The 12,999-nt window shown below is 52.2% G+C and overlaps 1 protein-coding gene across 1 annotated transcript in view; it reads left to right on the top strand.

Moving 5' to 3' along the window:
• Window positions 1-4,210: 4,210 nt before the first annotated feature.
• Window positions 4,211-12,999, top strand: part of UPK1A (uroplakin 1A) — an 18,445-nt gene continuing 9,656 nt past the window's right edge. The window contains exons 1-5 of the mRNA XM_011984858.1: window positions 4,211-4,294; window positions 5,832-6,032; window positions 9,907-9,981; window positions 10,113-10,220; window positions 12,195-12,374. Coding sequence (XP_011840248.1) covers window positions 4,211-4,294; window positions 5,832-6,032; window positions 9,907-9,981; window positions 10,113-10,220; window positions 12,195-12,374 — 648 coding nt within the window. The remainder of the gene's footprint in view (window positions 4,295-5,831; window positions 6,033-9,906; window positions 9,982-10,112; window positions 10,221-12,194; window positions 12,375-12,999) is intronic.

The raw sequence follows: 12,999 nt of genomic DNA, 5'->3' as shown, positions 1-12,999 counted from the left end.
AGTCTCACTCTGTTGCCCAGGCTGGAGTGCAGTGGCGTGATCTTGGCTCACTGCAAGCTCCGCCTCCCGGGTTCAAGCGATTCTCCTGCCTCAGCCTCCCTAGTAGCTGGGACTATAGGCATGCACCACCATGCCTGGCTAATTTTTTGTATTTTTAGTAGAGACGGGGTTTCACTATGTTGGCCAGATGGTCTCGGTCTCTTGACCTTGTGATCCGCCTGCCTCGGCCTCCCAAAGTGCTGGGATTACAAGTGTGAACCACCATGCCTGGCTGTTTTTTTTTTTGGAGGGGGGCACGGGGACAGAGTCTGACTCTGTCGCCCAAGCTGGAGTGCAGTGGCGTGATCTTGGCTCACCACAACCTCCACCTCCCAAGTTCAAGTGATTGTCGCCTCAGCCTCCCAAGTAGCTGGGACTACAGGCGCATGCCACCATGCCCGGTTAATTTTGTTTATTTTTAGTAGAGACAGGGTTTCACTATGTTAGCCAGGATGGCCTCAATCTCATGACCTCGTGATCTGCCCACCTCGGCCTCCCAAAGTGCTGGGATTATAGGCGTGAGCCACTGCGCCCGGCCCATTTGAGTATTTTCATTTTAGTTACTGTAATTTTCAAGTTCCAAATTTCTGTTTAGTTCTTTTTAAATAATTTCTGCTTTTAGGCCAGGCATGGTGGCTTACACCTGGAATCCCAGCACTTTGGGAGGCCAAAGTGGGAGGTTCACTTGAAGTCAGGAGTTTGAGACTAGCCTGGCCAACACTCCGTCTCAAAAAAAAAAAAAAAAAAAAAGACGGTATTCTTTAGCATGTGTTCAGCTAATGATTGGACAAAGATTTCCTTAGCCTCCAAGAACCAATAATCTCCTAGCCTTTGCTGAGGCATGGTGGGCCATGCAATTGAGCCAGGCAATTGACAACTCTGCCATCGTCATGACTTCTCCCAGGAAGGCACACATCCTCAAGGTCAGCCCAATGTAAGAAGACTGGGTTCTCATCTCTGGTCTTTCTTGAGCCTGCATATACTCCTGGGCATGCACACAACCCTATGCATGCATGTAACCTTCTAGATTTCCAAGAATATTTTGGAGTTTTTCAAAGCCTTCTCATTCCCCAGCTTTATCTTTTAAACTTTTTCATTAGCCTATTATTGGCCTCAACTGTTATTCATTGCTTAGGCAGCTGCCTAGTTGAGCAATTGCATACAATTGTGTTTCACAAATGCCCCTGGGGAAATAATTCTGACGATGTATGAGCTCTAAGGTCAAATATAGACAATATTGCAAGCAGGGGCTTCCAAGGAACCACAAGACGAATCAAATAATTCTGACTTTCTGGGAGTCAGGCTTTTAAGGAGTTTCATCCTCTTCTGCTCCATTTGGTATATGCCAGGCTGCTAGTTTCCACTGAGAATGCCGGCACTTAATATTCAAGGCTACCATGGAGCTGGAGTGGGGAAATGGAACTAGGGCAATTAAAAATGTCACGAAGTACAAAAATTAGCTGGGCGTGGTGGCGGGTGCCTGTAATCCCAGCTACTTGGGAGGCTGAGGCAGGAGAATCGCTTGAACCTGGGAGGCGGAGGTTGCAGTAAGCTGAGATCACGCCACTGCACTCCAGCCTGGGCGACAGTGAGACTGTATCTCAAGAAAGCAAAAATAAAAATAAATTTTTAAAATATCATAAAGTTCACTGCTCCAGGATTCAGCTGCTTTTCCTTTTTTTTTTTTTTTTTTTTTTTTTTGAGACGGAGTCTCGCTCTGTCACCCAGGCTGGAGTGCAGTGGCCAGATCTCAGCTCACCGCAAGCTCCGCCTCCCAGGTTTACGCCATTCTCCTGGCTCAGCCTCCCAAGTAGCTGGGACTACAGGTGCCTGCCACCTCGCCCGGCTAGTTTTTTGTATTTTTTAGTAGAGACGGGGTTTCACCACGTTAGCCAGGATGGTCTCGATCTCCTGACCTCATGATCCGCCCGTCTCGGCCTCCCAAAGTGCTGGGATTACAGGCTTGAGCCACCGCGCCCGGCCAGCTGCTTTTCTTGAATAAACACTTTTCAGATTTTTGTTGTTGTTGAGACAGAGTCTCTGTCGCCCAGGTTGGAGTGCAACCATGTCACGACCTTGGCTCATCGCAACCTCTGCCTCCCAGGTTCAAGCGATTCTCCTGCCTCAGCCTCCTTGAGTAGCTGGGATTACGGGCACCTGCCACCGCACCCCCTCCTTGAGTAGCTGGGATTACGGGCACCTGCCACCACACCCGGCTAATTTTGTATTTTTAGTAGAGATGGGGTTTCACCATGTTGGTCAGCCTGACCTCAGGTGATCCCCCCACCTCAGCCTCCCAAAGTGCTGGGATTATAGGCGTGAGCCACCGCGCCCGGCCAAAACAAATATTTTAAAATCTCAAGTGAGTTGACTAAAACCAAATTAACCATTTTAATCGGAAAATATCTCATGTATCTAATTACCAAACCAGTGCCTTGATGATGGGATTTTCAATGTCATTTGTTTGCCAAATTCGCAGGCACCGCAGTGGGGAACCACGGCTCCAACAGCAGAGGCAATACACGGCCTGGCCTTGGGGTTGAGAAGTTCTGGGGATGGTGTCTCCATCCCCAGAAGGGGACCCGGGCCCGGGCCACCATTTTTGCCTGTGGAGCCAGCCCTGCGCCACAAGGGGGCGGCATCAGAGAGGCCATGGCCTCTTGGGAGCCAGCTGCGGGGCATGGCCGTGGGCAGCATCGCCCCTTGGGGACATGCGCTGGCTCAGTCCCCACCGCTGCCGGGAAGCAGTCTGATGACACCCATTTCATAGGTGGGCAAATCCACAGGCCAAGTCACACCGGCCAGAAGAGGCGGAACCGGGATTCGAACCTAGGTTTCTCATTCTGCAGCCTGAAGAAATACATGTCTGCTTGGTCCATGTGTGTGTTGGGGGGCGACAGGGACTTTTCTCCAATCAAGCCCAGTGTGCCCCTCTTACTTTCTAGCACGTTCTTCTCCCCGCTCTTTGTACTCATCTCAGACTCCCCTCACACATCTATCCTGGGTGCCATCCTTTCCCTCAGCCCACCGCCCATGTAATCAGCCTCCTAAGCACCCCTTCCACCTGTCCCCTCATCTCCCCACTGCTCTGTCTTGGTGCAGCCCTGGCCTCGGCAGGGGTCCCTGCCTGGGCCTCCCCACGGGTTCCCGGCTTCACAGAGGAGCAGCCACCTGCCCAAGGTCACACAGCAGAAGAGGCACTTTTGGGATTCAGGACCCATCTGTGGGTCTGAAGTGGATTTTTTGTTTGTTTTTGGAGACAGGGCCTGGCTCTGTCACTCAAGCTGGAGTGCAATGGCATGATCTTGGCTCACTACAACCTCTGTCCCCCAGGTTCAAGCCATCCTCCCACCTCAGCCTCCCAAGTAGCTGGGACCACAGGCATGAGTCTGGCTGATTATTTTTGTATTTTTTTTTTTTTTTTGAAACGGGGTTTCACCGTGTTATCCAGTCTGGTCTCAAACTACTGAGCTCAAGCGATCCGCTTACCTCAGTTTCCCAAAGTGCTGGGATTACAGGCCTGAGCTACCACGCCCTCCCCTGATTTGGATCTTGCTCCTACTTCCAGGAAGGCCCATGTCCTAGCAAGAGAGATGCCAGGTGGTGCGCGCACCCCTCCACCCCCAACTCCACCACCAACGGAGCCTGGGACCCAGAGGCCATGGGTCCTACACAATCTGGAATTTCAAGTCTATAAATCATGGGGGTGGCAGGGAGCCCATAGAAGCTGTTCACCCATCCTGGTCTGCCGGCTCGGCCTCTTGTCCACCCCCTGCCGTGCCCCAAAACACACATACACACCCTCCCTCCTTCCTGGGAGACCGGCCCAAGGAGGGGCCTGGGCATATATAGGAGCCACAGTGGGTGGAGATGGCCAGAGAGGCTGCAGACAGAGAAGGTGAGGAGGCGACTCTGGAAGTCTGGGTGTGGCATAGGGGGTCTGAGGCTCAGGAAGGGGCAGTGCCAAGTTCGGGCCAGTGACTACCCCACCGGAGCCTGGGTGTCCTCTTCTGCAAAATGCCTCCCCGCCAGGGCTGTGGGCACATTGGTACCAGCCTGGCCCCGCAGAGAGCTGGAGCAACCCCTCGCAGCTGGGGTGTGGCTCAGAGATGGGGGGTCCGGCTGGCCCTTTACACTCCTGGCCTCATCCTTGCTCATGTGTCCCAGGATGATGGCGTCTGCAGCAGCAGCAGAGGCCGAGAAGGGATCTCCAGTTGTGGTGGGCCTGCTAGTTGTGGGCAACATCATTATTCTGGTGAGACTCGCCCCAGTGCTGGGAGCCAAGTGGCTGTGTGGTGGGGAGAGGGCAGTCCTGAGCTCGGGGTGGGGGATGAGGGTCCAGAACTGTCTCTTGGGCAGACTCAGTGGTCAGCACAGCCTGGGTTTAAATCCCAGCTCTGCCTCTCCCCAGCTCTGTGACCTTAGCAAGCGACTGTCCCTCTCTGTGCCTTCTTTCCTCATCTATAGATTGTGTCCTCATTGCATGAGCTGTTGTCATGTGGATTAATCCATGTATGGTCCTCAGCTCAGAGAAAGTGCCCGACCAATGCTGGCTATCACCATCAGCATCACTATGGATATAAAGTGACCGCCTGGTGTACAGGAGGCCACAAGAAGGAAAAACAACAGCGTCTTTCAATTAACGTTGGGTTTTGGTTTTGTGTTTTTTTGTTTTGTTTTGTTTTGTTTTTTTGAGATGGAGTCTCACTCTGTCGCCCAGACTGGAGTGCAGTGGCCGATCTCAGCTAACTGCAACCTCCAACTCCCGGGCTCAAGTGATTATCCTGCCTCAGCCTCCAGAGTAGCTGGGATTACAGATGCACACCACCACACCTGGCTAGTTTTGTTTTTTTTTTAGACGGAGTCTCCCTCTGTCACCCAGGCTGAAGTGCAGTGGCGAGATCTCAGCTCACTGCATCCTCCACCTCCTGGGCTCAAGCAATTCTCCTGCCTCAGCCTCCCGAGCAGCTGGGATTACAGGCACACACCACCACACCCGGCTACTTTTGTATTTTTAGTAGAGGCAGGGTTTCTACTGTTGGCCAGGCTGGTCTTGAACTCCTGACCTGAGATGATCGGCCCACATCAGCCTCCCAAAGTGTTGGGATCACAGGTGTTAGCCACCGTGCCTGGCCTTGTGTTTGTTTTAGAGACAGGGTCTCGCTCTGTTGACCAGGCTGCAGTGCAGTGGTGTGATCCTAGCTCACTGCAGCCTGCAACTCCTGGGCTGAACTGATCCTCCCGCCTTAGCCTCCCGACTAGCTGGGACTACAGGTGCACATCACCACATCTGGCTAATTTTTTTATTTTTCGTAGAGACAGGGTCTCACTATTGCCCAGGCTGGTCTCAAACTCCTGGACTCAAGCAATCCTCTTGCCTCGGCCTCCCACAGTGCTGGGATTGCAGGTGTGAGCCACCTTGCCTGGCCCATTTGTAATTTTTATGGCCATGGCTATGTTCCCCTCCTCGGGGAAAAACAACACCGTCAAGGGAGGGCAGGTGAACGAACCATCTCCTCTGTGCCAGTCCACTGCTCCAGCCTTTCCACGTGGCATCCCCTTTCATCCCCGAAGCAACTGGCAGCTGGGGCATGAGGGTCGGTTGTCTGGCTGGGTCTCTTCTCTCCTGGCCTCTGCTCACCCTCATCGCTGCTCATAGAGGGCGAGGTCTTTGCCCACTTTACTGTGAGGGCAGTGGAGGCTCCGAATGGGGAAGGAACTTGCTCATGGAGATGCCTGGTGCCAGGGCTGCTGGCCCCGAGCAGACCTTCCTAACCTGCCGCTCTGTCCAGCTGTCAGGCCTGGCCCTGTTTGCCGAGACCGTATGGGTGACAGCCGACCAGTACCACATATACCCACTGATGGGAGTCTCAGGCAAGGATGACGTCTTCGCTGGTGCCTGGATCGCCATCTTCTGCGGCTTCTCCTTCTTCGTGGTAGCCAGTTTTGGTGTGGGCGCCGCGCTCTGCTGCCGCCGGTCCATGGTCCTCACGGTGAGGCCCCGGGGGTGGGGAGATGGGGACATTGAAAACGGAGTTCAGCATCACTGAGTCATAGTAGCAGGTGCCGCCCCAGCCACTAGTGTGAGTTCCCCACAGTGTCACAGTCAGGGATCCCAGGCATCATCTCACTCAGTCTTCCCACAGCCCAGTAACCCAGGCTCTGCAGTTACCCCCATTTAATGAAGAAAACAGGCAGAGACAGGGGAGTGGGGCTCTGCACAGTGGGAGGACTTGAGTAGCAGGGCTGGGAATTTTTTTTTTGGTGAAGATTTGGCGGGGGGGGTGTCTCACTATGTTGCCCAGGTTGGTCTCGAACTCCTGGCTCAAATGATTCTCCTGCCTTGGCCTCCCAAAATGCTGGGATTACAGGCTTGAGCCCCTCCACCTGCACCCAGTGCAGGGCTAGAATTTGAACCCCTGCTAGCTGCTCTCCAGAGTCTGTGCTCATGAACTCTGCCAATAATAGCACAGCTACCATTTAATAATGGTTTACTACATGCCACGAGCTGTTCTAAATGGTTTACTGGATTCGTTCATTTATTCCTCATAGTCCACCAAGAGATACCATCATCATCATGACCCTATTTGACAGAGATTGAAACTGAGGCTCAGAGAAGTGAAGTCACTTACCCAGGGTCACACATTGAGACAGAGGCAGAGTCAATTTCAACCTGAGCAGACCAGCTCTTGAGCCTGTGCTCTTAATCTCTGCCCACAACAATAACCCACACTTCCCAAGTATCTCTCATGCACCTGACACTGGGGTAAGCAGTTTAGAAAATGAACTTCGTGGCCAGGTGCAGTGGCTCATGCCTGTAATCCCAGCACTCTGGCAGGCAGAGGCGGACAGATCACTTGAGGTCAGGAGTCCGAGACCAGACTGGCCAACATGGCGAAATCCTCTCTCTTAAAAAAAAAAAAAAAAAAAAAGAAAAAAAAAATTAGCCAGACGTGATAGCAGGCACCTGTAATCCCCGCTACTCAAGAGGCTGGGGCAGAAGAATCACTAGAACCTGGGAGGCAGAGGTTGCAGTGAGCCAAGATCACGCCATTGCATTCCAGCCTGTATGACAGAGTGAGACTCTGTCTCAAAAAAAAAAAAAAAAAAAAAGGAAAGAAAATGAGCTTCCTCAATCTTCCCAGAAGCCCTTCACAGTTAGTGCTTTTCAACCCATTTACCAGATGAGGAAACTGAGGCTGAAAGAGGCCAACACCCTCTCCCAGGTGAGCAGGAGACCTGGGATTCCAATCCAGGCCCCAGTGACACAGAGACAGCACTGTGCTTCCTCGACAGCCAAGGGTTTTCCAGATTCCCAGGAGCAGCCACTTATTTGATGAACAAATGCTTATGAGCAGGAGCTACGTGCTGAGCCCTACGCTGGGCACTGGGACTCTGTGCTGAGTGAAACATAAAAGCCCTTGACCCACGGGAGTGGTGCTCAGAGGAGGAAGACAGTGAACAGGAGGGGAGGTCAGGAGCCGAGGAGGGCGAGGGAAGACCTCACTGCCAGGGAAAGCAAAGACCTAGAGGCACTGGGGGTGAGGCATGTGTGTAACTGGAGCAAGAGCCTTCCAGGTGGAGGTGGCAGCAAGGGCAAAGGCTCTGAGGCCAGAGCGGGCCAGGAGTCCAAAGCAGCTGGAGCTGAGTGAGGAGGAGGTTGGGGGGTGAGAGGACATGAGGCAGACAGGTGGGGAGGAGAACAGTGAGGAGTGGGGATGGGAAGGAAGCGGGAGGGAAGGCAGGTGTTGTGGTCTTTGGCTTTATCCTGAGTAAGATGGAGCCATGGACTCTTTCCCTCCCTCCCTTCCTTCCTTCCTTCCTTCCTTCATTTTTCTAGACAGGCAGGTATGGTGGACTTTGGCTTTATCCTGGGTACGATGGAGCCATGGACTTCCTTCCCTTCCTCCTTTCCCTCCTTTCCCTTCCTTCTTTCCTCCCTTTCCTCCCTCCCTCCTTCTTTCCCTCCTTCCTTCTTTTCTTCCTTCCTTTGTTTTTCTAGACAGGGTCTCACTCTGTTGCCCAGGCTGGAGTACAGTGGCACAATCATAACTCTTTGCTGCCTTGAACTCTCGGGCTGAAACGATCCTCCAACCTCAGCCTCCCAAGTAGCTAGGACTAACACTACCACTAGTAGTAACCATGCTTAACTAATTTTATTTTTTGTAGCGACGGGGTCTCACTGTGTTGCCCAGGCTGATCTTGAACTCCAGGGTTCAAGCAATCCTCCCACCTCGGCCTCCCAAAGTGCTGGGATTACAGGCATGAGCCACTGCATCTGGCAGAGAATGTCTTTATTTGTTTATTTATATTATTATTTTTTGAGACAGAGTTTCACTCTTGTTGCCTAGGCTGGAGTATAATGGTACAATCTGGGCTCACTGCAACCTCTGCCCCACGGGTTCAAGCAATTCTCATGCTTCAGCCTCCCGAGTAGCTGAGATTACAGGCATGCGCCACCACACCCGGCTAATTTTGTATTTTTAGTAGAGATGGGGTTTCTCCATGTTGCTCAGGCTGGTCTTGAACTCCCAACCTTCGGTGATCCACCTGCCTTGGCCTCCCAAAGTGCTGGGATTACAAGCACGAGCCACTGTGCCTGGCCCCAAATGTCTTTGTTTTTTAATTTTCTTTTCTTTAGCTTTTTTTTTTTTTTTTTTTGCTGTCATCTATTTATCCCAGATATTTTTCTCTTTTTATAGTAGACATTTATTTAGTGATTCTAAGTCAATACTTAACTTTGGCAAATATGTTACTTTTTAAATTTCATTTTCCCTTGACATTTTATTATAAAATATTTCTGGCTGGGTGCGGTGGCTCACTCCTATAATCCCGCACTTTGGGAGGCTGAGGAAGGAGGATCACTTGAGCTCAGGAGTCTGAGACCAGCCTGTGCAACGTAGCAAGACCCTATCTCTACAGAAAATTTAAAAATTAGCCAGACATGGTGGCATGTGCCTGTAGTCCCAGATACTTAGAAGGCTGAGGCAAGAGGATCACCTGAACCTGGGAGGCAGAGGCTGCAATGAGCTATGATCCTGCCACAGCAGACCAGCCTAGGCGACAGAGGGAGACCCTATGTCAAAAATTTTATATATATATATATATAATTTTTTTTTTTTTGAGATGGAGTCTCCCTCTGTCGCCCAGGCGATCGTGCAGTGGCACGATCTCAGCTCACTGCAACCTCCGCCTCCCAGGTTCAAGCAGTTATCCTTCCTTAGCCTCCTGAGTAGCTGGGATTACAAGCATCATCAGGCTAGAGCACAGCGGCGCAATCTCAGCTACCTGCAACCTCCGCCTCCCGGGTTCAGGCGATTCTCCTGTCTCAGTCTCCCAAATAGCTGGGACCACAGGCCCGTGCCACCATTCCCAGCTAATTTTTGTATTTTTAATAGAGATGGGGTTTTGCCATGTTGGCCCAGCTGGTCTCAAACTCTTGACCTCAAGTGATCCACCCACCTCAGCCTCCCAAAGTGCTGGGATTACAGGCGTGAGCCACAAATGCCCAGCCCTAATTTTTGTATTTTTACTACAGAAGGGGTTTCACCATATTGGCCAGGCTGGTCTCGAACTCCTGACCTCAGGTGATCCACCCCTTGGCCTCCCAAAGTGCTGGGATTACACGCGTGAGCCACCACGCCTGGCCTGTCTCAAAAATAAATTAATTAAATTAAATATTTCAAAATACAGAAAAGTTGGAAGACTTGTACAGCGAACGCCTGAATACCCACCACATATTATGGATGCTACTAGTCACACTGCCCCAAACTTTTTAAAAACTTGCATTTCCGCAATGATGCGTCCCTGATGGGGTGTGGCTTCACGGGCTCTGCCCGACGGGCCGTCCTCCCTCTGTCTCCCCAGTACCTGGTGCTCATGCTCATCGTCTACATCTTCGAGTGCGCTTCCTGCATCACGTCCTACACCCACCGTGACTACGTGAGCCCGGCGAGGCCTGGGGAGGGGCCTGACCTGCATGGGAGGGGCGAGGGTCCCGGTGCGGCGGGGCGGAGGTTGTCCGGTCTCCCCACCCAGCCCTGCCGACCCCTGCTCTTCCCTGTTCTCCGCAGATGGTGTCCAGCCCATCCCTGATCACCAAGCAGATGTTGACCTTCTACAGCGCTGACACCCACCAGGGCCAGGAGCTGACCCGCCTCTGGGACCGCGTCATGATTGAGGTGGGCAGGGTGGCCCGGGTGCCGGGAGGGCCCGGGGCTCCGTCCACAGAGGCCGATAGAGCGCCCGATGTGCCCTCTTGTAGAGGAGTGAGTGCCTTAAAGACATCCACTCATGACATCTCCAGGAGAGCAGGGCTGCGGATGAGTAAACCCTTCTGCAGATGAGTAAACAGGCCCAGAAAGGGAAAGTCCCTTGCCCGAGGCCATGCAGTCCATAGGTGGTGGGAGCTGGGATTGGAACCCAGCAGCCTAGCTCCTGACCCCCTGCTCTTAGCCTACACATACTACCTCAACAGAAATGTTGATAATAATAACAATAGTAACAGCACTATTCACTGAGCACTAACTTGGGTTTAACTTTTAACTTGGGTTTAAAAGTTCAAAGGACTTTTATTTTTATATTTTGAGATAGGGTCTTGCTCTGTTGCCCAGGCTGGAGTGATCATAGCTCACTGCAACCTCCAACTCCTGGGCTCAAGTGATCCTCCTGCCTCAGCCTCCCAAGTAGCTGGGAATACAGGTGCACCCCACCACGCCCGGCTAAATTTTTTAAATTATTTTTTGTGGAGATGGGGGTCTTGCTCTATTGCAGAGGCTGGTCTCGAACTCCTGGGCTCAGGATTGGAGCGATTCTCCCACCTCCGCCTCTCGAAGTGCTGAGATTACAGGCATGAGCCACAAGTGCCTGGCCTCAAAGCACTTTTAAAGCTTTTTTAATCCTCACGACCACCCCATAAGGGAGATCAGCCTTTCAGTGATGAGGAGACCAAAGCAAGAGGTTGAATATCTTGCATGAGGTCACACACCTGGTAGGTCACAGAACTGGAAGGATTCAAACTCAGACTTCCAGGTTTGAAGAGATACACTCTTCACCAAATCCAGCATGATATTGCATCGGAAGAGGAAGAAATTGGCTGGGCGCAGAGGCTCACACCTATAATCCCAACACTTTGGGAGGCTGAGATGGGCAGGTCACTTGAATTCAGGGGTTCGAGACCATCCTGGCCAACATGGTGAAACCCTGTCTCCACAAAAAATACAAAAATTAGCCAGGTGTGGTGGTGTGTGCCTGTGATTCCAGCTACTTGGGAGGCTGAGGCAGGAGAATCGCTTGAACCCAGGAGGCAGAGGTTGCAGTGAGCCAAGATGGCGCCACTGCACTCCAGCCTGGGCAACAGAGGGAGACTCCGTCTCAACAGAAAAAAAAAGGAAGAAATTGACGACTCAAGGAAAACTGAGGTGTCAATGTGGCCCAAGTCCTCTAGCTAGCCAGGATTTGAACCCATGTTTGAAGGGTGCCCAAGCCTATGTTTTCCTCATTCAGGAGCCACAAATTAAACACCTGGATTCCTTGCCAAGGCCAGGAAAAGCCAGAAATCTGCCCTTTTTGTGTTATTTTTTCAGCATATTTTATTTTATTTTATTTTATTTTTTGAGATGGAGTTTCATACTTGATTCCCAGGGTGGAGTGCAGTGGCACAATCTCGGCTCACTGCAATCGCCACCTCCCGGGTTCAAGCGATTCTCCTGCCTCAGCCTCCCAAGTAGCTGGGAGTACAGGGGCCCACCACCACACCTGGCTAATTTTGTATTTTTAGTAGAGATGGGGTTTCATCATGTTGGTCAGGCTGGCCTCGAACCCCTGACCTCAGGTGATCCACCCACCTTGGCCTCCCAAAAAGCTGGGATTACAGGCATGAGACACCATGCCTGGTAAAAATATTTTAAAATAAGTCAGAGGTACGGGTTTGATCCAAATTCCCCCATCAGCCTCCTGGTTCCGGGACAAATATCGTCTGCTCCGTGCTCACACACAGACACCCACCGGACACACTCGTTTGGAGGCCCAGGACATGGGGAAGTTGGGTCCAGCTATGTCAAAGGCCAACCCGGCTCCTCCTTGCTGTGTGACCTCAGGCAAGCGACTATCCTCTCTGAGCCCGAGCCCGCCTGACCCCCTGCTTTTCTCTCCAGCAAGAGTGCTGTGGCACATCTGGTCCCATGGACTGGGTGAACTTCACGTCAGCCTTCCGGGAGGCCACTCCGGAGGTGGTGTTCCCCTGGCCCCCACTGTGCTGTCGCCGGACGGGAAACTTCATCCCCCTCAACAAGGAGGGCTGCCGCCTGGGGCACATGGACTACGTGTTCACCAAGGTGTGGCCCTCTGCCCTGCTGCATCTGTCCGTCCATCTGTCTGTCTTCCTCTGGTCTCTTTCTCCCTCCCTGTGTCTGTCCATCTAGCTTTTTCTCTCTCCTCTTCCCCGCTCTGATTTTCTTGTTTTCTTTTTCTTTCTTTTCTTTTTTTTCAAGCCCGAGTCCCGCTCTGTCACCCAGGCTGGAGTATAGTGGCACAATAGCTCACTGCAGCGTCTGCCTCCCAGGTTCAAGGGATTCTCCCACCTCAGCTTCCAGAGCAGCTGGGATTACAGGCGCGCACCACCCTCTTGGCTAATTTTTGTATTTTTAGTAAAGACGGGGTTTGATCATGTTGGCCAGGCTGGTCTCGAACTCCTGAGGTCAAGTGATCCACCCGCTTTGGCCTCCCAAAGTGCTCAGATTACAGGCATGAGCCACAGCGCTGGGTCCCCTCTCTGATTTTCTCGTGCTCTCCCAACTCTCCCTCAAGTCAGCAGGATGCACCCAGGGTCTGTCTGATCCAAACCTGGCACCTGCAACTTTACTCAGGTTGTCCAAGAATAAGGGCAACAATAGGGCGGGGCGCGATGGCTCACACCTGTAATCCCAGCACTTTGGGAGGCCGAGGAGGGCGGATCACTTG

The sequence above is a fragment of the Mandrillus leucophaeus genome, unplaced genomic scaffold, assembly GCF_000951045.1.
Source record: "Mandrillus leucophaeus isolate KB7577 unplaced genomic scaffold, Mleu.le_1.0 Scaffold274, whole genome shotgun sequence".
Taxonomy (NCBI): Eukaryota; Metazoa; Chordata; class Mammalia; order Primates; family Cercopithecidae; genus Mandrillus; species Mandrillus leucophaeus.
The sequence above is the reverse complement of the archived record's forward strand: the minus strand, read 5'-3'. Positions and strand labels throughout refer to the sequence as shown.